The 26,689-nt window shown below is 41.0% G+C and overlaps 2 protein-coding genes across 5 annotated transcripts in view; one reads left to right on the top strand and one right to left on the bottom strand.

The window, feature by feature from the left end:
• LOC108638478 (translation initiation factor IF-2-like) overlaps positions 1-25,419 on the top strand; it is a 63,788-nt gene extending 38,369 nt beyond the window's left edge. Inside the window, exons 5-7 of the mRNA XM_018065925.1 lie at positions 5,512-5,643; positions 22,297-22,393; positions 25,309-25,419. The gene's annotated coding sequence lies outside the window, so the exon portion shown is untranslated. The remainder of the gene's footprint in view (positions 1-5,511; positions 5,644-22,296; positions 22,394-25,308) is intronic.
• The window catches only part of HEATR5A (HEAT repeat containing 5A), a 96,753-nt gene continuing 94,070 nt past the window's right edge, over positions 24,007-26,689 (bottom strand). For all 4 annotated transcript variants that reach the window (XM_018065896.1, XM_018065898.1, XM_018065897.1 and 1 more), the window contains 2 exons: positions 25,915-26,128; positions 24,007-25,509 (listed from right to left, as the gene is read on the bottom strand). In XM_018065896.1, the coding sequence (XP_017921385.1) occupies positions 25,202-25,509; positions 25,915-26,128 (522 nt within the window). In that variant the 3' untranslated portion in view covers positions 24,007-25,201. The remainder of the gene's footprint in view (positions 25,510-25,914; positions 26,129-26,689) is intronic.

Below are 26,689 nucleotides of genomic sequence, written 5' to 3' on the forward strand. Positions count from 1 at the left end.
GCCCTCCAACACTGTACTGATCTCTGGGTCTGCTGTGGGAGCAGCTCAGATTCTAATCTGGTCCTACTCCTGTGTGTTCTTGCCTCCAATGTCCACAGCTATCAGAGCTAGTGTGTTTTCTTTGTGGGAGCTCTCAATGACCTTTTATATATATTCCATAGACACAGAGTCTGCCTTGTTGACCATGTGGATTAAAGCTGCAGCTTATACAGCTGGTTGGAAGGTTTTGGGTCTTCTTCCTTAGCCACACTGCCCTGGGTTTCAGTTGTGGTTTTATTTCCACCTCTACATGTGGATCGTTCTCTTTGCTCCTGAGGCTGCGCTGGAGGACTTGGGTTTGCCCCTGTGAGGGCCAGGTATGGGGGTGGTGCAGCTGCTTGGGTTGCAAGGTTCTGGCAGCACCAGGTACTCAGGGGAGTTGGTGGCTAGGGCAGCAGGAAATATAGTGCTCTAGAAGGGTATGGCAACTAGTGTTGGCCAATACCCGCCAGTATTCTTGCCTGGAGAACCCCCTTCCCTGACGGAGAAGCCTGGCAGGCCACAGTCTACAGGGTTGCACAGCGCTGGACATGACCAAAGTGACCCTGCATGGATAGGCGCAAGACTATTTTTGCCTGTGGCAGCTCTGCCCCATTGAGAGTTGAGTGTGAAGATGGTGCAACTGCTTGGCTTGTGGGGACCCTGGAGGCACCAAGTATGCAGGGACACGACTGCCTCCACCACAGGAGTTATGGCCCTATCAGAGTCTTTTTTCGAGCCTCTTGTAGCAGGCAATCAGAAGGCCTCTTTGACCAGTCTTTCTCTGTAACTCCACCCGTTCAGACGCTTAGAGGGCTCCCTTGCCTGGGGTCCTTCTCAGTTGTGTGGCGCATCAGGCACATAGAGGGGCACCCTGACTGGGGTCCTGCTCTGCAGTTCAGTGTGTCAGGCATTTGATGGGCCAGCCTCTCTATTGTTCAGTCAACAGCAGCCTTCACTGTGGGATTGCTCCGCAGTCCCTAAACTCCAGCTTCCAGCTACTGTGCCTTCCAGAGGACCAGCGTTTCTGTCCAGGGTGTGTATGGCTGTAGCAAGGATTATCTGATTCTCATTCTATTTAGGCTGCCACAGATCAGCGGTTTCACTCTCAGCCTTAGATGTTTCTCGGCTGTCTCAGATAGTTGCCCTGATGTGGGGATTGGACCCCTGCTTCAGTTCCCCCACCCGCAGAGGGCAGGCGCAGTCCTACTAACACTCCTGTTTCCCCACTACTTCCTTCATCCTGCCGAGTTTTGCGTGGTTCTTCTCCGCTGGTCAGGTACTCCTGGCCACTCCCAGCTGGTATTCTGTGTGCACTTCTGTTTGAGGTGCATTCCTGATGGGTCTGTGGAGAGAGCTGTGCTCCATGTTCGCCTGCTCCTCCGTCCTCTTGCTCTCTTTTCCCAGTGCCTTCTTTGAGCCTGGAGCTCATCACCGTGGCTCAGGGAGCTCCATGGGTAGGTGTGTGATTTTGTCTCTTCCTAGAGTAGGGCTCTGCCCACCATCCTCCAGGATTCAGAGCAGGGCACAAGCTAGCTGCCTCTGCAGGCAGCTCTCCTTCCTCACCCCAGCCGCCCTGCATGAGCTCTGAGTGTGTGACTTCCTCACTCTGGGCTGTCAGTCACTCCTCTCTCCAGTAGCCTGGCAGCTACTGGATCTGAGCTTGCGTTCATTGGCGATTGGAGGACAGAGCATAAACTTCTTTCCCGGATGGTAGCGCTTAAATCCAGAGTTCCCCAGGACCAGTGAACACACTTAAATAACACAAATAAATGTTACTATAAAAGTAACCGATGATAAAACACCGTGATGGGATCGAAGAAGCTGATGCCTTAGAAATGAGAGGATATGTTTACAATGACTCAACAAAACAGAAACCTCCCCAGTAGTCCCCAGTCCTTTGATCTCTCAGTCTCTTAGCGGCTAGCTGGAAGGTGGATGGAGTAATTAGAAAATACTAGAGTCACCTTGGGACCTACCTGCCCTCCTTCCTCTAAGGAATGGAAATCCAGAAGGATCTTCTCACTTAGTTACCCCACGGGAAGGGTGTTGAAAACAGCTAAACATCTAAACTGAAGAGCATGTAAGGCGGTGTGTGTATGGTGATTTATAACAGTATCATGGGCACATTCTCACTTCTAGACACCGATTTACTGACACACAGAAGTTCATGGAAGGTCTTTACGCACTAATGTTTCTTGCTGGGCTGTTCAGTAGCCAGAATTACTAATGGGGCTCAGAAGCTGCCAGCAAAAGGCAGAATTTTGTTCAACACAGAACCAACTCTGAGATTCTTGATTTTTAGCATTAAGGAAGGTTAATTATGTTTCCAGAGTTGTGCCTAAATGCACTGATATTTTTTTATTCGTCAGCATTTTAAATGATAAACTGTGTTCATGTAAAAAATTTCAGCAGTAAATAGTGATATAACATGATTTCCTGGTACTCGTTCTTCATCACTGTTAATAGTTTCTTATATATTCCCTGGTGGCTCAGAGGTTAAAGTGCCTGCCTCCAATGCGGGAGACCTGGGTTCGATCCCTGGGTCGGGAAGATCCCCTGGAGAAGGAAATGGTAACCCACTCCAGTATTCTTGCCTGGAAAATCCCATAGACAGAGAAGCCTGGTAGGCTACAGTCCATGGGGTCGCAAAGAGTCGGACACGACTGAGCGACTTCACTTTCTTTTCACTTTCACTTTATATATCCTTCTGGAAATTTTCCTTGCTAATAAAAGCACACACATGGGGAGGGAGGTGGGAGGGGGGTTCATGTTTGGGAACGCATGTACACCCGTGGTGGATTCAAGTCAATGTATGGCAAAACCAATACAGTATTATAAAGTAAAATAAAGTAAAAATAAAAATTAAAAAGAAAAGGCACACACCTACAAACATACACATACATGCTTCAACAAAGAACTTGTATATAAACACACATATATGATCTACTAATAGAATCATAGATAAGAGCATAATATACATTCTGCTTTGCAGCTTTTTTTTTTTTTTTAACAATTGTCTGTTGGACATTTTCACACACCAGCACAACTGATTTGCTCCTTGAAAAGAATTAGTTTCATATTATGCCAGTATTTATTTATTTATATTATGCTTTAATCAGAGTCTTAGCAATGGACATTTATGTTACTTATATGTACTTTTAAAAATAGAAAAAAGATATATTACTTTAAAAAAATAGGTATTAGAAATTTCCTGGAAGTCAAGTGGTTAGGACTTTCCACTTTCACTGCTCAGGGTGTGTGTTCAATTCCTGGTCAGGGAACTAAGATCCTGCAAGCTGTGTGGTGTGGCCAAAAAAAAAAAAAAAAAAGTGAAAAAGTAGATATTACATAACTGGCCCCTAATATGTTGTACCAGTTTACTCTTCTACCAATGGCCAGTGTGTGTACCTATTTCTCAACATGTCTGTTGTTGCTGAGGATCATCAAAACTTTTCTAAATGGATTTAAATTTTTCTCTCAGTCTTTTGCAGTAGAAATGTGTATACAATGGAGATACATGAAGTCAGCACATTTACCAGGGTAAACAAGTTGTGGAGTCCCAGGTCAGTGTAAGAGTAAGGTAGGGGGGAGTTGCTGATTTGTTTCTCTGGTTTATTTATGATCTGGGGCTTTGAAAGCATTTTCTTGTACAGTGCTACAAATGGTGAGTGGCTTCATGGGCGAGACAGGGATGTTACACTATAGGCAGCGCTAGGCCTCTAATTCAAGCTTCCAGGGTACTTATAGTTAACGTCTTCAAAATATAAGGCTGTACTCGTAGTTGGAGACGCTTAATCACTGTTTAACCGTGTTGTGCTTTGTTTAACATACGTCTAGCCATTCACTTTGGGCAGCCAGAAACCCCTTCCCCTCTGCTGTAGTGATGTGGGGCACGCCCGTCTCACCTGTGTTACCTTTCTCACACTGGGAGACAGGTCTTTCCAGAGTTTTGAATTTTGATACTCCCCTTGACTGAAGGTACAACAAGCCAAGAAACACAGACTGTTCAATGGGAGAGGGGAGGAGGGTTGGAGGAGGTAGGTACAAATGCCCCTTGGCTATGGAGAAAAGGCAGAGGGTTTCCGTTCCCTTGTTGCAGGCAAAGGTGGCACAGAGCCCCAGGAACAGGCTTGAAATAGTGATCCTGGTAGAGCAAACCAGACTTCTGAGATTGATCAGAATAACTTCCAGCTTGTGAGGTCGCCAGTATTTTTTTTCAGTCAGAAACTGGAATAGCAAGGAAAGGAACGGCATTTTTCCAGTTTCTTGACATACTTCTATGAACCAATGTTTCTTCAGACTACTTGGGTAGGAAGCAGAGTTCTCTCCTACGTTAAGGGGAAGGAACCTTTTTCCTGGAAATAGCTCTGCCATATTTCACTAGAAATACCTCTGCCGTATTTTACCAGAAATACCTCATAGCCTCATTGGTTATATTTCATAAGGCTCTGATGGAGTTCTGTGTTCTCAGAAGGAAGGGAGAAAAAAAAACACAAGTCCACTCAGTGTTGTGGATTCCTGGGTGCAGAAAACAAAGTATGTATGCTCTCATCTCAATACATCCCACAGTATTTATTTCTGGCACTGAGAAACAGCATTCAGTGAGCCCAGAAGCACTTGGATTTTATACATTTTTTAACAAATCCTTATCTTACAGTGTCTGTGAACTTTAAACATTATATATTTATTTTTGCCTGCACTGGGTCTTCGTCGCTGCGTGCAGACTCTCTTTAGCTGCAGCAAGCGGAAGCCACTCTCTAATTGCAGTGCACGGGCATCTCATTGTGGTGGTTTCCCTTGTTGCACAGCATGGGCTGTAAAAAGTTCTGAATTATTATAAATAATCCTTCAAATAAATTATTTTGTATGTTTTTACCAGTTGTTTTTAATATTTACTTAGAATAAATTCCTAAGGGTAGGATTGTACCCAAAGGTAAGGAGTCCTAATATTAGGCTTGTGACCAATTAGTGGCAAAAATGCCTGGGTTCAAAGAATGGAAAAAAGGCATTGGTCATTATAATCATCAGAAAACATTTATTGAGCAGCAGATACATGACCATATTGATCACTAAGACATGACTGTTGGCCTTACAACGAAGTTAAAACTCTTCTCTTCATGTGACTTTCTAATAAGATATACCAAAGAATACAGCATGAAGATGCTATGATGAAAGACATAGAGTGTTAGTTCAAGAAGGGACTGTAGTAATTTTATGGTCTAAATAAATGAAAATAAGGCAATAATTCAAAAGCTTTTCTAGGTTTGTAATCATAGAGGTTTGAACAAATAGGTAAATGAACCTGATGCTGCAGCTACTAAGTCGCTTCAGTCGTGTCTGACTCTTTGCAACCCTATGGTCTGTAGCCCACCAGGCTTCTCTGCCCATGGGATTCTCCAGGCAAGAATACTGCAGTAGTTGTCATTTCCTTCTCCAAAATGAACCTAAGTACTTAAAAAAAATTTTTTTTGTCTTCTACAAAAAACACAGATTTATGCAACACAAAACAGTTCCTCCAGCCTGAGTTGGCTGATCAAGTTGATGACCATATCTGCCTCTAACCTGGAATTTGGTTGCCGACCCAGTGGTCCATCTAGGGGTGTCTCTGTTGGCTTCTCTCCGGTGAGTCTTGCTGGTTGGTTGTTCTCAGGACATTCTGGCTAGCCTGGCAGTCTCAGGATAGCTGTGGTGCTGGGGGGCAGGTGTGATCTCAAAGGCAAATCATGGCAATAATCATGGTAATCCTGGTGATATTGGCTACACTGTTGGTAAGGGACACATTGAAGTGTCTCTGGGTCAACTGTCCCTTCCCTGAGTAGTCTTGCAAGTCGGGAGACTGCATGGCTCTCGTGACATTATTGGAAAGAAGACATTTTCCTCTAACCTTCTAGTTTTTTCTGGCTTGTCTAAAAATTGACATGAGACAGATTAAGAAGAAAACCAAACAAAAGTTTAATCACATGTATACCTGGAGGGGATCCAGGTAAACTGAGTAACTTGCTGTGTGTGTGTGTCTGCTCAATTGTGCCCCACTCTTTGGAACCCCATGGACTGTATAGCCCACCAGCTCCCTGGTCTATGGGATTTCCCATGCAAGAATCCTGGAGTGGGTTACCATTTCCTCCTCCAGGGGATTTTCTGACCCAAGGATCAAACCCGCTTCTCTTGTGTCTTCTGCTTTGGCAGGCAAATTCATTTCCACTGTGCCACCTGGGAAGCCCTGAGTAACTTGCTAAAATGGCTGAAACCTTTATCTTAAATATCAGCTTTGCTGCTAAGTCACTTCAGTCGTATCCAGCTCTGTGCGACCCCGTAGACGGCAGCTGACCAGGCTCCCCCGTCCCTGGGATTCTCCAGGCAAGAACATCTAAAGATGAAAGAGGATGTTTGGAGTAGTGGTTTGGGACTTTCAAAGGGTAAGGAGGCAAAGCACTTAGAGATGGAAGAGCAAATGTTTGGTAGATAAATGTTTGCTGGGCATGCAGAGATGGTGGGACACAGAGAGGACTTAACAGACTTTGTTAGGTTTCTCTCTGTCTAACCACACCTAATTCATACTATAGTTATCTATGGTAACAGCTCCTGGTAGAAGAGATCCTCTGCCTACATTCTTTTAGTCAGTTAGGGGGAAGGTCAAAGTTTCTTTCTGAGTGTTTTGGGCCTTAATTGTTTTCAGCTTGATATAATCTGCCTGCCATGAGGACATCTTCAGGTGGCAAATTTTGCTCCCTTACAACATGAAGGTTGGGCTTCTTGTTTGCCAGCTAGAGTTCTTTGACCTGTTGACATCCTTCTTGGCCATCATCCTTCTTGACAATCCAGTTTTTCTTGGGCATCAACATCATCTGGACCTAGGACTAGAAAGCCAGGATAAGCTATTAAATGTACTGCTTTATAATAAAGATTCAGATTGTCTGCATCTTAGGACCAGAAGAAACTACTGAGGGACAATCCATTCCCTTCATGTTCTGCATATGTGGCTATTCTGAGGGACACTTACATGGACATTTAATTTCTCAGAAAGGTTGAGTTGCTTGGGAAGAAGTCCTTTCTTCTCTATAGCACTAAAGAAGAACAATAACCTTGGCAGTTCTGGTTGCCTAGTGGTTAGTGTTCTGAGCTTTCACTGCTGTGGCCTGGGTTCAGTCCTGGTTGGGGAGCTGAGATCCTGCAAAACTCAGTGTGACCAAAATAATAATAATGATAACAATAATGTATTTACAAGCCTTATTTCATATGTACTTATCCCTAAAGAGGGCTTCCCTGGTGGCTCAGATGGTAAAGAATCTGCCTGCAGATCTGCTGCCTGCAGATGCTGGAGACCAAGGTTCGATCCCTGGGTTGGGAAGATCCCCTGGAGAAGGGAATGGTAACCAACTCCAGTATTCTTGCCTGGAGAATCCCATGGATAGAGGAGCCTAGTGGACGATAGTCCATGGGGCTGTGAAGAGTTGGACATGACTGAGTGACTGACACTTTCACTTTATCCCTAAAAATGAAAAGGGCGGAATGTGCAGAATCTCACTAATTGCAGCAACATCCGAAGATGGTGGGATTTTTTAGCCTGCCAGATAAAACAGAACTTTATAGCAAGACTTTCATACCAACAGGCTAAATTACTGACCTGTTTTTTTTTTTTTTTAAAGAGCACAAAATGCTTAATTTTCCTGGAAACTTTGGAAACATGATGAAGAATGTGACTCCATTTGAGAGGCAAAATATAGATCCACCTCATTGCATTTTATGTTCTTTGGGACTAGAACCTGGAGTTCTAAGTTTTTGGTTGCAATAGGAATGCCACATCCTGTGGTCTAGAATATTTGGGCCAAGAACACGTGGTGCTAATGCCTTTCTCTAGTCAGGATAGACCTCCACCCCACCCCCAGTCAGCACTTCCCATCCATGTGAGTGTGTGTCGCTAAGTGGCTCCAGTCGTGTCCGACTCTGTTTGTCGCTATGGACTGCAGCCCGCCAGGCTCCTCTGTCCATGGGATTCTCCAGGAAAGAGTACTGGAGTGGGTTGCCATGCCCTCCTCCAGGGGATCTTCCCCACCCAGGGATTGAACCTGCATCTCTTATGTCTTCTGAATTGGCAGGTGGGTTCTTTACCACTAGCATCCCCTGGGAAGCCCCACTTCTTGTCCATATTAGGCCACATCATGCCCAGACCACCATTATACTGAGTTCTGGTTAGGAGAGCTGCATGTAGCCAAGAATCTAGCCTTTTTATTCTTTACAGAATGGTACCTTAGATCTGTATGAGATTTGGAGGGGAATAAAATAGCAAATGACTTTCATTCTTAACCCCAAATGAGTGACTTAAGGAAAAAAATTCCTGCTTTCAGAGGACCAAGATGAGGTGGCAAACAGAACCCTAGATGATCAAGTTTTAGAGATCAATTTAATATATATAACTTTACTATTAAAAATACCAAAAAGTCACTGATAAAAATAGGGTTTTCTCCTGAACTCTCCACACCTACAACTCCTCATCTTATAGGAAAAAACCATCAGGAAGAATTTATGCACCTTCTAAGCTGAGTGTCCCCAGCACACAGTAGGCGCCCAGAGGATGTCTGCTGGGATGTGAGTACATCACTGACATCTGGTTAGATGAGTTTGATAGTTCTGATACACGCTTAGGCTGAATCAGGCTGTGATTCAATCTATTTGATGTCATCTGATCTGTCAGAAATTCCCTCCCAGGTAGGATTTACAGAAGTTACAACCCCTCCTCTTGCTCTCTCTCAGCTCCATAGGTGAGAGATTAACAAACTCAGAGGGAAGAGGACAGGACAGGTGGCCCAGTCTTGCTGATTAAGGGAACTTTGATCACCTGCCAGGGTGGACAAGGCAAACCAGCACACATCTTGCCATTTCTTCACAGTCTATTAGGTAACGTATAGTGAATACTCCTCAAGTGAAAGAATTTTAAGTCTCAGGCCTAGGGAACTCCCTGGTGGTCCAATGGTTAGAGCCCTGTGCTTTCACTGCCAAGGGCATAGGTTCTGTCTCTGGTTGGGGAACTAAGATCCGCAGGCCACATGGCCTGGCTAAAATAAAATAAAGTCCCATGCCCGGAGTCTTCTTATTTAGCCATTCTGTCCCATGTTGACCTTATGTCACCAAAAGTGTCTCCTATAGATACCCGCGTCCTTAGATCCCTTTACTGCTGTCTAGGTTATGGGTGAACACGAATTTTCATTTGCGTCATAGTTAGTCTCCAGACAGTTAGCTCTTGAGATTATAGCTAAAAGTTTTCTTTGTTAATTGCTTTTGATTATACTACAGTAGAGCTAACAGGGCAGAGGAGCAAATTTGCTTAGGGGAAATACTATAATACTGTTTGGCACACACTTATTAAACCAGTTTAACTTGATTTTGCTGTATTTTTTAAAAGATTTTTTAATTTATTTTTTAAAACATTTATTTATTGTTTATTTTTGGCTACATCGGGTCTTTGTTGCTGCTCATGAGCTTTCTCTAATTGCAGGCTTCTCATTGCGGTGGCTTCTCTTGTTGCGGAGCACAGGCTCCAGAGGGCTGGCTCAGTAGTTGTGGCGTGTGGGGTTAGTTTTTCCGCTGCCTGTGGGATCTTCCCAGACCAGAGATCTGTGTCACCTCCATGGGTAGTGGTTTCTTAACCACTTCGCCACCAGAGAAGTCCATGACTTTACTGTATTTTTGATTGGCCAAGGGTGGGTAAGAGTCTTTACAAAACTGCTCTCTTAATTTCTTGAGTTAGAGAAAGTCCTTGATTTCTTTCTTAGCTCCTTAAATAGCCTGTGTTAATCTAGCTCTTTTGACTTTCTCCATGTACATTTATTCTATCTCCACTCAATAATTATTTGGGGCTTGTGTTCTGGATCCAGGTATTTAAGAAGAATGACTGAGAAGGAAATTAGGCCAGATTTATTCCACAAGGTGAGATTGAAATAGGAGTTGATCTTAAGCATAAAGTCAAAATGAAATCAAGCGCATAAAAATATGCAAGGTGATTCTGAAGATTGCTTCTAAAATAAGTATAAATCTGTAGCAAGCTACATCATTTTTCTGAGTCAGCTCAGGGCCAGCTGGCAACCTCTATAGTTGTTTGCCATGTAGTAAATCTACTTAAGGCCTTGGGTTCAGCTGTCTTTCTATTCAAGTTAGGCTAGCATCCCCCACCCCATCTGGAGTGCCACACAGCATGTGGAATGTGGAGTCTTCATTTCCTGACCAAGGATGGTAGAGCTTGTGCCCCCTACAATGAAAGCATGGAGTCTTGCCCACTGGACCACCAGGGAAGTCCTGAGGATCCTTTTCTTGAAACTCATGAAAATAGGACAACAGATTCTGTTATCAACCTCAGCAGTGGCAGTCACTCACTCTGTTTTTTGTTTTTGTTTTTTGCATTAAAAAAATTTTTAAGTCTTAACTAGAAAGTTGATTTCATATTCTCTCCTGCTGGAGTAAGTCTGTATATCTAAGTAAGCTAAAAGCCTTACTGCCAAGCCATTTGAATATAGTCTAAACTGGGAAAGGAGCCTTCACTGGGGTGGTGGCCAAGAAGCTCGTCAGTTGTAGATGTAGCTTAAGAGGCCATTGGCTCACTTACAAGAGTGCTGGCAGCCTCAACATTTACTGCAAATTCTTCTCACTAGTCCATTGCTTTTGAATTTCTTTCCCACTGGGAAACCCAAGAGTGTCTCCTGCCTTAGTGTACCATTCTCAGCTGATCTCCTCCCCTGAGATGTTAGGAATGGTGCCCTGCAACATCCCTGGTGAGTCACAACCCAAGAGGCAGGAAGCCATGCAGATTCTTCTCATTGTAGCCACCACCCTGTGTCTCTGTGACTCAGTCCGCACTCATAAAAGGTCATAAAAGGTCATAAACAACATGCCTTGAGAAGCATCTGATGCTTAGAAGTATCAGAACCAGTCAAATAGACTGTGCAAGAGTGGAACTAACTGTCCTGGCTCACTTGGTACTGACAAGTTTCCTGGGACACAGCTTTCAGTGCTGGCCCTGGCAATCCTAGACAAACTGGGATAGTTGGTCACACTATGCTCAGTTATTTAGCAGAGAAGGAACTGAAGCCAGGAGGCTGACTTGCTCACACTGACAAAATTAGTCATAGGCAGATCTGGAATTAGAATCCATATCTATTGGTGCTTGAGTTCAGTTCTCTTTCTGCCCTGGCCCTTCCTTATATTTCCACAGGGCCTTGCACAGTATAGGTGCTTAAGTTTCTGTGGTGATTGGGTTTTGAGTTCAAGGGAAATGCTCTTCACAGATATGATCATTCCTAATTAGCTGTGATCTCACTCAAGGTCATCATGAATCAGGAGTCTCTACTTCTTGAGTCCGAACAGAATAGGCTGAGTGAAGGGGAGGGAAGTTTAGGGAACGATGACAGAAGTGGTTAAGAAAATAGAAGGATTGTGCAAAGATTGAAAGACCTGTGTGTACAGGTTGGCTGAGCAACACTGTAGCAGGGGACACACAGAAATACAAATCGGTGTGAACACCGATGAGCAGGGTGCATTATTTCCCTGTCCTCAGAGTGCGGCAATGACCGTGTGATGAAAATAGCATCACCTGCTGTTCATGTTATGTGGTTTCCAAGGACTTCAAAAGGAACTAACTCCAGCAGTGTTTGTCCTTCTAGGTCTGAGATCTGCCCTATTTTTCTTACCAGTTTTCTTCCCTGGATACTTAACATTCAGATGTTAATAAAGTAGTATGGATTACGAGGGATCCTTAAGTCTGTTATACCTAGATCTTAGTGATCTCTAGTCTAAACACTGCTGTTTATACCACTCAGTGCTCCAGTCTTTTCAGCTGCAGAAGGTGCGGGTGCTATCTCTAGGAGGGGACAGAAAAAGCAATAGGAATGTGCCTAGCTGCTGACTCAGACTAGAGAAATGACTGCTAGAAACAGGGGTCCAGGAGCATTATTTATTGTGGCCCTCTTCAGGCGTTCATTCTGTAGGGTCGTGCTTGGCACTTGATTTCTTTCATCTGGAATGGAGCCCAAGGAAGTAATGCATGAAAAGGGTGCAGCAACAACAAAAGGGAAGTGACTAAGGTGTTTTGAGACTTATTAAGATGGGTGTTACTCTCAAAGTGGAAGCCAGGTACCTGCTTTTCTGTTCCACCACACCTGTTCCTGCTGGCAACCAGAGACAGAGTTGCCTGTTCTGACTAGTCCCTAAAAGCAGAGGTAGACAGAGGCAGAGCTGACCTACTTTATCGTACCTGTGTTAAATAGCGTTACATTTCTTGTAGGCAGAGGTCAGGCAGCCTACAGTCATTCTGCTTTAGGCTGAAAGCCACACTGGGAGCTGACCTTAGTTAGGGTAGAAGCACTAAAAAGCAAGAAGGAAGATGAACAACAAGTGTTGGGTAAAAATGCAGATTACTGGACCATATACTTTGGACATTCTGAAACAGATTTTCTCTTTCTTTTTAAATAAACTTTAAAATTTAAAACAGTTTTAAATTTATAGAAAAGTTGGGAAGTTAGTAAAGAGTTGCCATATACCACACACCCTGTTTTGCCTGCCATTAATATGTTATTATATATTAGTATGGTACATTTCAACTAGTGAACCAAACTGATGCTTTATTCTTCACCAAAGTTCATACTGTATTCAGATTTCCTTAGTTTTTTTTTTTTAAATTTAACTCATTTTTGGCTGTGCTGGGTCTTCGTTGCTGTGTGCAGGGTCTTCGTTGCTGTGGGCAGGGTCTTCGTTGCTGTGTGCTGGGTCTTCGTTGCTGTGTGCAGGGTCTTTGTTGCTGTGTGCTGGGTCTTCGTTGCTGTGTGCAGATTTTCTCTAGCAATAGCGTGCAGGCTTCTTTTATTGCAAAGCACAGGCTTTAAGCTTGGAATCTTCAGTAGGTGCAGCACACGGGCACAGTAGTTACGGCTTGTGGACTCTTGATCTCGGGCTCAGTTGCCCCACAGCATGTGGAATCTTCTAGGACCAGGGATTGATCCTGTGTCCCCTGCATTGGCAAGTGGACTTCCAACCACTGGATGACCAGGGAAGTCCAGATTCCCTTAGTTTTTAACTAATGTCCCATTTCTGTTCTAGGATCCCATCCAGAATTTGTTACATTTTGTCATCATCCTTAGGCTCTTCCTAGTTCTGATAGTTTTTCAAACTTTCCTTGTTTTTGATAACTTTGATGGCTTTGGAAAGTACTGGCCAGGTGTTTCATAGAATACTCTTCCATATGGTTTGGTCTGATGTTTTTCTCATAATTAGACTGGGTTATGGGTTTTTAGAAAGAAGACCACAAAGGTAAAGTGCCATTCTCATCATATAGTGTCAGGAGTGTGTGTGCGCTTAGTTGCTCAGTCGTGTCTGACTCTCTGCGATCCCATGGACTATAGCATGCCAGATTCCTCTGTCCATGGGATTCTCCAGGCAAGAATACTGGAGTGGGTTGCCATGCCCTTGTCCAGGGGATCTTCCCAACCCAAGGATTGAACCCAGGTCTCCAGTATTTCAGGTGGAATCTTAACTGTCTGAGCCATCAGGGAAGCCCAAAAGTACTGGAGTGGGTAGCCTGTCCCTTCTCCAGGGGATCTTCCTGACCCAGGAATCAAACCAGGGTCTCCTGCATTGCAGGCAGATTCTTTACCAGCTGAACTACCAGGGAAGCCCAGTGTCAAGGGCTTTTTATTATTGATGTTAATTTTGATCACCTGGCTGAGGTAATTAATATTTTAAAGCTTCTCCAGTGTAAAGTTTATTCTTCTTTCCTTCCCCTCTTTTTTAAAGGAAATTACTACCTGCAGCCCACACTTAAGGGGTAGGGAGTTAGGCTTTACATAAATTATTTGGAATTCTTTTGCATGAGGGATTTGTCTATTTTTCACCATTTATTTATTCAATAATTTATATTAGCATAAACTCATGGACATTTATTTTATATTATTCCATGTTCCCATTGTGTTTTGATCATTTGTTTTTAGCATGTTATTACTTTCTGGCATGTGGGGGTAGGGGCACTCATTTTTTTCAATATGCTTTCCTTATGTTTCCAGGCACACTACGCGTAAGCAGATATTGACAGAGAAGAATTTCTTTCTTATGTTTGTGAGATCTTTTGAGTCACTCGGGGCCTAGCTAAAAATAAGAGTCTTGGGCCCTTTTTCTGAAGACTCTGATTTAGTGGTTCTAGGGTGAGCTCCAAATATCTGGATTTTATAAGTTTTCTTCCAATGATTTGTAGGATCAAGCATGTTTGGTAAGCATAGCCTTAAGAAAATTTTAATTAAGACTTTTGAATAAGGCTTAATTTAGATAAGAGCTACAATCATGGCATTGAAAGAATAAATGCTTTACAGTTGGAGTTTCAAGTGTTTTCAGATGCACCCTGTCATTTGTTTCTCATTAAAATATGAAGGAAGAAGAACATTTTGCAAATGAGAAGAGTGAAAACCCAGATGGTAAGGTGGCTTTCCTGATTGCATAGTTGCATACACCACCTTACCATAGTCAGTAGGCAGAAAAGAAAAGCAACAACAGAATGTGTTGTATTTTGGGAACCGAAATAGCATTACTAAGTAAAATAACTGAAAACATAGCTATTAGCCTTTTGATTTTTTGAACAGTAAAGATTTGTTTGTAATGTCTTTTCCTTCCATCATAGTAGACTGCATTTACTTTGTATACCGAGCAACTACTTTCTGCTGAGAATAGCCTGGTCTCTTAACTTCTTTGTAACTAACTCCTTCTTTGAAACTTCGAGGGATAAATCTGTTATTTTTCTAGGGCTGCCATTACAAAGTACCAGAATCTTGTTTTAAACAGAAACTTACTCTCTCATAATTCTGAAAGCTAAAAGCCAAAGTCAAGGTGTTGACTGGTCATTTTCCCTCCAAAGCCTCTGGGGAAGGAGGATCTTGCTTCTCTAACTTCTGGCAGGGCCAGGCATTTCTCCGTGGTGGCGGTGTAGCTCCAGTCTCGGCCTCCATCTTCACATGTGCATCTTCCCTCTGTGTCTTCCAGTGGCATTCTTCTCTTCTTACAAGGACACTAGTCAGATTGGATTAAGGTCCTACCCTACTGCAATATGACCTCACTGTAACTATTTACATTTGCAATGACCCTGTTTTTCAATAAGGTCACATTCTGAGGTTAAAGAGGTTAGTTCAGTTTAGTTCAGTCACTCAGTCATGTCCTACTCTTTGCGACCCCATGAATTGCAGCACGCCAGGCCTCCCTGTCCTACACCAACTCCCAGAGTTCACTCAAACTCACGTGCATCAAGTCGGTGATGCCATCCAGCCATCTCATCCTCTGTCGTCCCCTTCTCCTCTTGCCCCCAATCCCTCCCAGCATCAGAGTCTTTTCCAATGAGTCAACTCTTTGTATCAGGTTGCCAAAGTACTGGAGTTTCAGCTTTAGCATCATTCCTTCCAAGGAACACCCAGGATTGATCTCCTTTAGAATGGACTGGTTGTATCTCCTTGCAGTCCAAGGGACTCTGAAGAGTCTTCTCCAACACCACAGTTCAAAAGCATCAATTCTTTGGCACTCAACTTTCTTCACAGTCCAATTCTTACATCCATACGTGACTACTGGAAAACCATAGCCTTGACTAGACGGACCTTTGTTGGAAAAGTAATGTCTCTGCTTTTGAATATGCTATCTAGGTTGGTCATCTTTCAGCTTTCAGGATTTGAAATAGCTCAACTGGAATTCCATCACCTCCACTAGCTTTGTTCGTAGTGATGCTTTCTAAGGCCCACTTGACTTCACATTCCAGGATGTCTGGCTCTAGGTGAGTGATCACACCATCATGATTATCTTGGTCATGAAGCTCTTTTTTGTGCAGTTCTTCTGTGTATTCTTGCCACCTCTTCTTAATATCTTCTGCTTCTGTTAGGTCCATACCATTTCTGTCCTTTATTGCATGAAATGTTCCCATGGTATCTCTAATTTTCTTGAAGAGATCTCTAGTCTTTCTCATTCTGTTGTTTTCCTCTATATCTACATTGATTGCTGAAGAAGGCTTTCTTATCTCTCCTTGCTATTCTTTGGAATTCTGCATTCAGATGCTTATATCTTTCCTTTTCTCCTTTGCTTTTTGCTTCTCTTCTTTTCACAGCTATTTGTAAGGCCTCCCCAGACAGCCATTTTGCTTTTTTGCATTTCTTTTCCATGGGGATGGTCTTGATCCCGGTCTCCTGTACAATGTCACAAATCTCCGTCCATAGTTCATCAGGCACTCTGTCTATCAGTTGTAGGCCCTTAAATCTATTTCTCACTTCCACTGTATAATCATAAGGGATTTGATTTAGGTCATACCTGAATGGTCTAGTGGTTTTCCCCACTTTCTTCAATATAAGTCTGAATTTGGCAATAAGGAGTTCATGATCTGAGCCACAGTCAGCTCCTGGTCTTGTTTTTGCTGACTGTGTAGAGCTTCTCCATCTTTGGCTGCAAAGAATATAATCAATCTGATTTCAGTGGTGACCACCTGGTGATGTCCATGTGTAGAGTCTTCTCTTGTGTTGTTAGAAGAGGGTGTTTGCTATGACCAGTGCATTCTCTTGGCAAAACTCTATTAGCCTTTGCCCTGCTTCATTCCGTATTCCAAGGCCAAATTTGCCTGTTCCTCCAGGTGTTTCTTGACTTCCTACTTTTGCATTCCAGTCCCCTATAATGAAAAGGACATCTTTTTTGGGTGTTAGTTCTAAAAGGTCTTGTAGGTCTTCATAGAACCGTTCACCTTCAGCTTCTTCAGCATTACTGGTTGGGGCATAGACTTGGATTACTGTGATATTGAATGGTTTGCCTTGGAAACGAACAGGGATCATTCTGTTGTATTTGAGATTGCATCCAAGTACTGCATTTTGGATTCTTTTGTTTACCATGATGGCTACTCCATTTCTTCTGAGGGATTCCTGCCCACAGTAGTAGATATAATGGTCATCTGAGTTAAATTTACCCATTCCAGTCCATTTTAGTTCGCTGAGTCCTAGAATGTTGATGTTCACTCTTGCCATCTCCTGTTTGACCACTTCCAATTTGCCTTGATTCATGGACCTAACATTCCAGGTTCCTATGCAATATTGCTCTTTACAGCATCAGACCTTGCTTCTATCACCAGTCACATCCACAGCTGGGTATTGTTTTTGCTTTGGCTCCATCCCTTCATTCTTTCTGGAGTTATTTCTCCACTGATCTCCAGTAGCATATTGGGCACCTACCGACCTGGGGAGTTCCTCTTTCAGTATCCTATCATTTTGCCTTTTCATACTGTTCATGGGGTTCTCAAGGCAAGAATACTGAAGTGGTTTGCCATTCCTTTCTCCAGTGGACCACATTCTGTCAGACCTCTCCACCATGACCCGCCCGTCTTGGGTGGCCCCACAGGGCATGGCTTAGTTTCATTGAGTTAGACAAGGCTGTGGTCCTAGTGTGATTAGATTGACTAGTTTTCTGTGAGTATGGTTTCAGTGTGTCTGCCCTCTGATGCCCTCTCCCAACACCGACTGTCTTACTTGGGTTTCTCTTACCTTGGGCGTGGGGTATCTCTTCACGGCTGCTCCAGCAAAGCGCAGCCACTGCTCCTTACCTTGCACGAGGGGTATCTCCTCACAGCCACCCCTCCTGACCTTGAACGTGGAGTGGCTCCTCTCGGCCCTCCTGCGCCCACAGGAGGGGTTAAGACTACATCTATTTGGGAGACATAATTCAGTTCATAACAAATTCACATACCACAGAATTCATCCTTTTAAAGTGTACTGTGGTTTTTTTCTTTTTTTTTTACTATATTCTCTTGGTTGTACAACCAACACTACTGTCTAATTCCAGAACCTTTTCCACATTGCAAAAAGAAACCCCATACCCATTAGCAGTCACGTTCCCCTCTAGCCTCCTTTCACTGACAGCCAGTTATCTACTTTGTTTTTATGGATTTGCCTATTCATAATAATTCATATCAGTGGGCATTTCATAAAATAGAATCATATGACAAGAGGCCTTTAATGTCTAGCTTTTTTTACTTAGCATATGATCTTCAAGTTTCATCCATTTTATAGCATGTATCAATCCCTTTTATGGCTGAATAATTTTCCCTTGAATGGATATACCACTTTTGTTTATATATTCATCAGTTGATGGACACCTGGGTTGTTCCCACTTTTTGGTTACTATCAATAATTCTGTGAATATTCATGTACAGGTTTGTTTTTTTATTTTTTAGTTTTTATTTGGCCATATTGGGCCTTTGTTGCAGCATGCAGACTCTTAGTTGCAGCATGTGGGATCTAGTTCCCTGACAAGGGATTGATACCCAGGGCCCATGCATTGGGAGGGTGGAGTCTTAGCCACTGGACCACCAGGAAGTCCCCACATACAAGTTTTTGCATGAATGGACTTGCTGGATCATATCGTTTATTGTTTAACATTTTGAGAAACTACCAGTTTTCCAAAGCAGCTGCACTAATTCTCACCAGCAATGTAAGAAGGTTCTAATTTCTACACATCCTCCTCAGCACTTGTCATTGTCTTTCTGATCACACTCATCCTAGTGGAAATGAGGTGGTATCTTATTGTGGTTTTGCACTGCCCTCATGACTAAGGACACTGAGCATCTTTTCATGTGTGTATTGGGCATTTGTATATCCATCTTCTTTGGAGAAATACCTGTTTAAATTCTTTGCCCATTTAAAAATTGAGATGACTGTTCATTGTCACATTTTAGGAGTTCTTTGTATATGCTGGATGGCCTCTCTCTATATATATACATATATATATATATATATAATATAAATATGATTTGCAAAATTTTTCCTCCCAGTCTGTGGGTTTTCTTTTCATTTTCTTGATGGTGTCCATTGAAGCACGAAAGTTCTTAATTTTGATGAATTCCAACTTACCTACCTTTTGTCAGTTGTGCTTTAGGTGTAATATATAAGAAACAGCTGAAAAGTAGGTACTTTAAAATGGTTAGAGAAAAGATGATTTTGAAACTCACATAATGAAACGTGCTAGACAAGTTTTCAAGGACAAGCATGGAAACTCCAACCTTTTAAAACAGAATGAACTGTTTTAAATGGTTTAGACTTGTATTTGCCCAGAGACAGACCTTTTAGGTGATTTCTGGAAGTTCCAGTTCTATGTTAAGAACATACATAACCGAAGAAACACTTTAATATTGTAGAAAATTCTACAAAAAATTTTATACAACATTGAGAAATCAGAATGTTCACCTTATTATTCTAAAGAGAATGCATTTGCAATGAAAACCTGTTGCAAACGGCAGAGTCACAATACAGCTGACTGGGGAATAGGAAGTACATGTTCTAACCACATCTCATCTGATACTGACTCATGACAGTCTGTTGACCACTGAAATAAAAGAATTTCCATAATTTAGCAAATCTATTTTTACGAAGCTTTTGTGTTTAAATGAAGGCCTAGATGATATGTTTCTAACCCTACTAGGGTTATGATATGTTTCTGACCTACTAGAGAGAAAAGGGTAGGAGACAAGTCACTCTGGCAACTCAGGAAGCAGCAGGTACTCCTCCAGCATTTGATTAGAAACTATGAGGCCCGGAGCTTGGTTTAAGATCAGAAACAAGTAAGCAGCAGAGAAACACCAGGGCTTCTACCTCATTGTCCAGCGGAGAACCTGTTCTAGTTGTAGGCGGACTTTTCTTTTTCCCCCTTGAGGACATTTGTACTGACTTCAATAACAACACTAACAAAACCACTTTTGCTGCGTCACTAGCATGCTTTAAATTGTTTTAAAAAATAACTCACTTGTTTTGTTCTTTCTTGGAATATTTTATTTTATAAAGCAGTCCACTCTTGGTGATGTGTGTTTGTATGCATACACACACACACACACACACACACACACACACATACTTACACATATTTGCTTATAAAGTTTTTTCCATCTAGATGATTTTTCAGAGAAGTGATTAAATTTTGATCCTAATATTTAAGCAAAACAGTGTCAACATTAGTTTTTCATTGATAGCAATGACCTCTTATTTTCTTTAAAAATACAGTTAGACTCCTTTAAATGGCCAGAAATGATTCAACATTTTAACTTTATAGTTTTGGGGTAGTATAGACTTTATTTCATAGATTGTCAGTTTTTTATTAACATCATAGTTTATTAGCTTGAGGGTTTAATTTCTCCCCTCAACATGCAAACTAATATTGTAATAAAAAGGGAATGTTTCTCTTCAGTATTAATGTTACAGAGTTCCCATAGCACTATGCTATCATCTCTTTTATAGCACTTATTTGTATCTTTTAAAGTGCCTTAATAATCCCTTTAGGTTTTTGGTGGAATCTTCTTTTATAGAAATTTTGCTTTAGTTGCTCCATTAATAAAAATATGGTATCCCCAAGGTTTCTTTTTAAGAATTTCCATGATAAGCTTTTAAACATTGGATTAAATAGAATGAGATTATTTGTTTTTCAGTTGTTAAGTCATGTCTGACTGTTTCTAACCCTATGGATAGCAACATGCCAGGCTCCTTGGTCCTCCACTATTCCCTGGAGTTTGCTCAAATTCATGTCCATTAAGTTGGGATGATATCTAACCATCTGATCCTCTGCTGCCCGTATCTCCTCCTGCCATCAATCTTTCCCAGCATCAGGGTCTTTTCCAGTGAGTCAGCTATTCCCATTGGGTGGCCAAAGTATTGGAGTTTCAGTTTCAGCATCAATCCTTCCACTGGATATTTAGGGTTGATTTCCTTTAGGATTGACTGGCATGATCTTGCAGTCAAAGGGACTCTCAAGAGTCTCCTTCAGGACCACAGTTCTTTAGTGCTCAGCCTTCTCTGTAGTCTGACTCTCATATCCGTACGTGACTACTGGAAAAACCATAGCTTTGACTAAACAGACCTTTGTTGGCAAAGTGATGTCTGTACTTTTTTAACGTGCTGTCTAAGTTGTCATAGTTTTTCTTCCAAGTAGCGTCTTTTACTTTCATGGCTGCAGCCACCATCTGCAGTGATGTTGAGGCCAAGAAAACAAAACCTGTTACTGCTTCCACTTTTCCCCCTTCTATTCCAGATGTACTATCTTAAGTTTTTTAATGCTGAATTTCAAGCTAGCTTTAAAGAGGAGACTCTTTGACCTTCATCAAGAAGATCTTTAGTTTCTCTTCACTTTCTGCCCTTAGATTAGTATCATTTGCATATCTGAGGTTGTTGACATTTCTCCTGGCAATCTTGATTCCAGCTTGTGATTCATCCAGCCCTGCATTTCACATGATGTACTCTGCATAAAAGTTAAATTAGCAGGGTGACAATATACAGTCTTATACTTCCTTCCTAATTTTGAACCAGTCAGTTGTTCCATGTTGGGTTCTAAATGTTGCTTCTTGAAACAAAACTTTCAAACCCACATACAGGCTTCTTGGGAGACAGGTAAGGTAGTCCGGTACTCCCATCTCTTGAAGAATTTTCCAGTTTGTTGGGATCCACAAAGTCAGAGGCTTTAGTGAAGCAGAATTTAGTGTTTTTCTTGAACTCCGCTTCTCCGTGATCCAGTGAATTTCGGTAATTTTGATCTCTGATTCCTCTGCCTCTTTAAAACCCAGCCTATACATCTGGAAGTTCTCAGTTCACATATGCTGAAGTCTAGCTTCAAAGATTTTGAGCATAACCTTGCTAGCGTGTGAAATAAGCACAGTTGTATGGTAGTTTGAACATTCTTTGGCATTTCCCTTCTTTGGGATTGGAATGAAAACTGACCTTTTCCAGTCTTGTGGCCACTGTTGAGTTTTCCATATTTGCTGACATATTGAGTGCAGCACTTTAACAGCATCATCTTTTAGGATTTGAAGTAGCTCAGCTAGAATTCCATCACTTCCACTAGCTTTGTTCATAGTAATGTTTCCTAAGGTCCATTTGACTTCACACTTCAGAATGTCTGGCTCTAGGTGAGTGACCACACCATCATGGTTATCCAGGTCGTTAAGACCTTTTATGTATAGTTCTTTCTGCCCTTAGAAAAACATAAAGCTCAAGGCAAATATTGTATCACTTTGTTTCAATCCAAGTCACTTATCAATAGATTTAATTTGTAAAGTTGTTAATTAAGGGGCAACTGCTTTATCACAACTAGAGACTTATTAAAATAAAACATGTAAAGAATTTTTGATGTGTTTCTCAGTTTTAAGATTCACCTTTGAACAAGTCAGAACTTATATCAGTATCTAATTGTATAATTATTATTCCCATGGATATTGTAGAGGTCACAAACTTCTCCCACTTTTTCCTGTTGTTTCAGCCGTAAAACTTTTGGTGGCAATTTGGAGAAATATTCAATGAAAGTATCTTCAACAAACAGTGAGGAAAGCTCTGGAGGGAATGTGGAACACTGAAAGGTGGGTTCAAACCCCAGCCATTAAGCCTCTTACCTTCTTTATCAGTAAGGAAATCTTTAACTAATTCAATGTTGTATTAAAGAGGGAATTCCCTGCAGTCCAGTGGTTAGGACTTGCTTCCACTGCTGGGGGCCTAGGTTCAATGCTTGGTCAGGGAACCAAGATCCTACAAGCTTCAGGGTAAGGAAAAGAAAAAAATCCCAAACAACCCAATATTGTATTAAATAAGATGATACATTACAAAGAAAAAGGTTATAGAACAGTGCCTAACTCAAGAGTTCTTAATTCTATGACATTGGACATATTTTTTTATAACTACTGATATTCGTAAGCACCTTTAATCCAGATAAATTATGAGCAGAAACCTTAATGTTTACAAACACACTAAAGGAAAAAAAACACAAAACAATATAAAAGAAACAAAAAAATTTTATCCTGAGAATATCCCAGTCTAGCATTTGCCTTGCTAAGGAATACATTTCTGAGTTCAAATTCATCCTGTATCAATGCAGTTCAACAGTTTTGTTTGTTTTCTTTTACTTTATTTTACAATACTGTATTGGTTTTGCCATACCTCAACATGAATCTGCCACAGATGTACATGAATTCCCAATCCTGAACCCCCCTCCTACCTCCCTCCCCATACCATCTCTCTGGGTCATCCCCGTGCACCAGCCCCAAGCATCCTGTATCCTGCATCGAACCTAGACTGGCGATTGGTTTCTTACATGATATTATACATGTTTAAATGCCATTCTCCCAAATCATCCCACCCTCTCCCTCTCCCTCAGAGTCCAAAAGTCCATTCTATACATCTGTGTCTCTTTTGCTGTCTCGCATACAGGGTTATCATTACCATCTTTCTAAATTCCATATATATGTGTTAGTATACTATATTGGTGTTTTTCTTTCTGGCTTACTTCCCTCTGTATAATCGGCTCATTTCATCCACCTCATTAGAACTGATTCAAATGAAAGAGACACATGTACCCCAATGTTCACTGCAGCACTGTTTATAATAGTCAGGACATGGAAGCAACCTAGATGTCCATCAGCAGATGAATGGATAAGAAAGCTGTGGTACATATACACAATGGAGTATTACTCAGCCATTAAAATGTTCAACAGTTTTTAAGTGTCTAGTTGATGTCACACAGGCAGTTATAGAAGACAGAATTTCTCTTTCAGGAGGCACAGTCTAAAAGGGAAATATTAAAATGTAATGTGATGTTCAATGCATGGAATAATATATAAAGTACTGTAGGAACACAGATGAAGAAGCAGTTATAGTTGCTTGGTCTGAGGGGAAGGTAAGAAGCCTTAAGGAGTTATTTAAGGAAAGTGACATTTAAACCAGATCTAAAAGGAGTGGAAGTCAGCCAGATAGAACAGGCAGAGAAGGCATTCAGGTGAAGGAAACAGGAAGTATACAAATTCATAGAGACAATTAGGAAGATAAAGAATGCAAACCACTGCAAAGAATGGGCCCAAACAGGACTCTGCAGAGAAAATAGGCTAAGTGTTAGAGAAAATATTATTTGCTCCACAGAAATGATTTTCTGGACTCTTTAACCAGCCATCTTTTGTGGGTAAAATAATTTCACATACAAGAATGATAAAGAAAATTAGCTTTATTTATGTAAATTAGAAAAATTGATTGTAGTGTTAGAATTTGTCAAATGTTTTCATTCTGAACAATTTACAAGTGTATTTATATACAAACATAATAAAATAGAGTACATCACATTGCTTTTGCTTGACTCCAAGTGTCTCTCCATTCTAAACATGCCCCTCTCACTTCGGGTTTTAATTTTTAATGGGGAAGTGCTTTGTTTTGACACAGTGTTTAATTCACACAGTATAACACTGAAGTGGAAAGAGAGTCAATGATCATCAACAATTAAAAAATACTTTTCAACCAAAATGACTTCATCATCAGATTTTTCTATATTAAAATATGTTTCATGTTAAAAAAACATACTTTTATTCATTGATGATCTAAATTTATACTAAATTTAACATTTATAGAAACCCATACTTAATTAAAATATAGATATGGATTATATTAAATGCATTGGTATGAATGTTTGCCACAAATGAAAATGAAGAAAACTGTTAGGACCAGAGGTAAAAGAAAATCCATGGGAGAAACTGAAATGCTCTGGTTATATTTAAAATGATTAAAATGTCAGTTTTCCAAACTCAATACAAATAAAACCAATAGATCATAAAATGTCATGATATTTATAGATCTCGAATCTTAAGTTACACTGTAGGACTGTAATTAATTTGTACTATTATATATATATTAGATACTTCTAAGCCAAGTTTCCTAAATAGCTTTCCAGTCACTTACATTGTTTGAGAACTCCAAGAAAGTTTAATACAATTACTGAGTAAGGCAGAATTTTAAATTAGCAATTGGGATACAATATAAATGCAGATAATTTAGTCAAATCTATATCTGTAAATGTATTAAGTATACCATATGTATATGGACTGTTAGAAGAAATAAATTTTGTTTTTAAAGCAGTGGTTGGTTTTCTAAGTTTAGTTGTTTAGCATTTTATTGACATTATCCTGGCAAGAATTCTGACTGAGCTCTGTGGTTTTATTATAAGAAGAAAAAAAAAAAAAAAAACACCACGAAAAGTAAGTTGGCTGTGACTTTCCAAAGTAAGCTATTTAAATTAAAATAAATAGCCAGACTTCAAGTGCACTTGTGTCTAAAATGTCACTTTTGCCCCCAAAGTGAAGGAAATGATCAAGTATTGTGTTAAGGTGCTTACTAGTTTAAAAAAAAAAAAATCAGAGGAAGTTGGTCTTTAACTGGATGCTTGAACTCTTTCCAGAGTTCTTAGTATGTTTAGAGGTTGGTGTCTTGACTTTGACAGTTTCTTGATTGCCCTTTATAGCAGCTTCAAGGCGGGCTTTCAAGGCTGGAGAAGAAGCCACTACACTTTTAAAGACGGATGAGTACTGAGGCCCAATCTGCATCAGATTTTGCAAAGCAAAGTCATGGAGCTTTCTCATTACGGAAGTTGCTGATCCCAGGGCATTCTCGTCCAAAACGAAGGAAATGAGGATGGGCAGCAGACAGGCCACCAGCTGAGAGCCTGCAAAGGACACAGACCGTGTAAGCGCTGGCTCCAGGGATGCAAATGTTCCATGCACACTTGACAGGAACCTATTTCCCCAGCCTGAAGGGACGCAGTTCTTCCGATCTCTTCTCCCAGACCGATAACTAAATAATATCAGTACTTGGGGTTAACATCAACATCTGCCTTTCCGCAGGTGTGAAAATACAATATTAAGTGACTAGAGGGAGAAGGAAATGGCAACCCACTCCAGTGTTCTTGCCTGGAGAATCCCAGCAACGGGGGAGCCTGGTGGGCTGCCGTCTATGGGGTTGCACAGTCGGACACGACTAAAGCAACTTAGCAGCAGCAGAGGGATGTTTTATACTTTAAAGAACATTCAAGTTCTGACTCTGTTAGTATGCATTCAGTGCTAGCACTTACGGTGCTGTTCCTCAGCCACGGCCACCAGTGCTTCCAAGACCTTTATGCCTTCTTGAAAGATCTGAAGCTCAGTAGTGTCTTCAGGTTTTCTCCTATCTATTTCCTGCAACTTTTGCATGATAGAGGATACTAAAGAGTAAATGTATGGATAGGAAACAGCTGGATTCGGATACTGAAAAATGGAAAGGAGGAGCTGATAGGTCTTGATTTGTACCTAGTCAGATAAGAGACAAAAAAAGCATAAACTATAAATACAAATTTACATTTACATTAAAATGTAAGTTTTAATTAAATTTTTAAAGTTTTAAAATGTAAACAAAAAAATTTTCCTCCCCCCCACCCCCAAACTTAAACTTATTTCTATTTTATCTTCAATTCTGGAGGTCCAAACACTAAATTCAAGCTTGCATGCTAAAAGTGGTTGTGACAGCTTGGAGTGGGAATAAAGTAGTTAATTCTTCTTTTTTTGACTAGTTTCTATTTTCCCCCTTTATGTGTCTCTCTGTAATATATATATATATTTTTAAAAAGAGCTTTGAAAAATATTTTGGGAAACGTTTTAGATGAAGAATCACATATATTTGATGCAATGAAGGTGTTAGGGAACTGTGTCTAGACTGTATTAATTATACATCACCACATATCAGAGGCATGACTTTGAGACTGCTACATAAAGCTCCTGTTAGGATAGAGGAAATAAACAGGGCAGAAGAATAAAAGATGACTATACATCAGATATACAAATAACCCCTTATTTAATTCACTGTGATGATAT

Source organism: Capra hircus, chromosome 21 (genome assembly GCF_001704415.2).
Source record: "Capra hircus breed San Clemente chromosome 21, ASM170441v1, whole genome shotgun sequence".
Classification (NCBI taxonomy): domain Eukaryota; kingdom Metazoa; phylum Chordata; class Mammalia; order Artiodactyla; family Bovidae; genus Capra; species Capra hircus.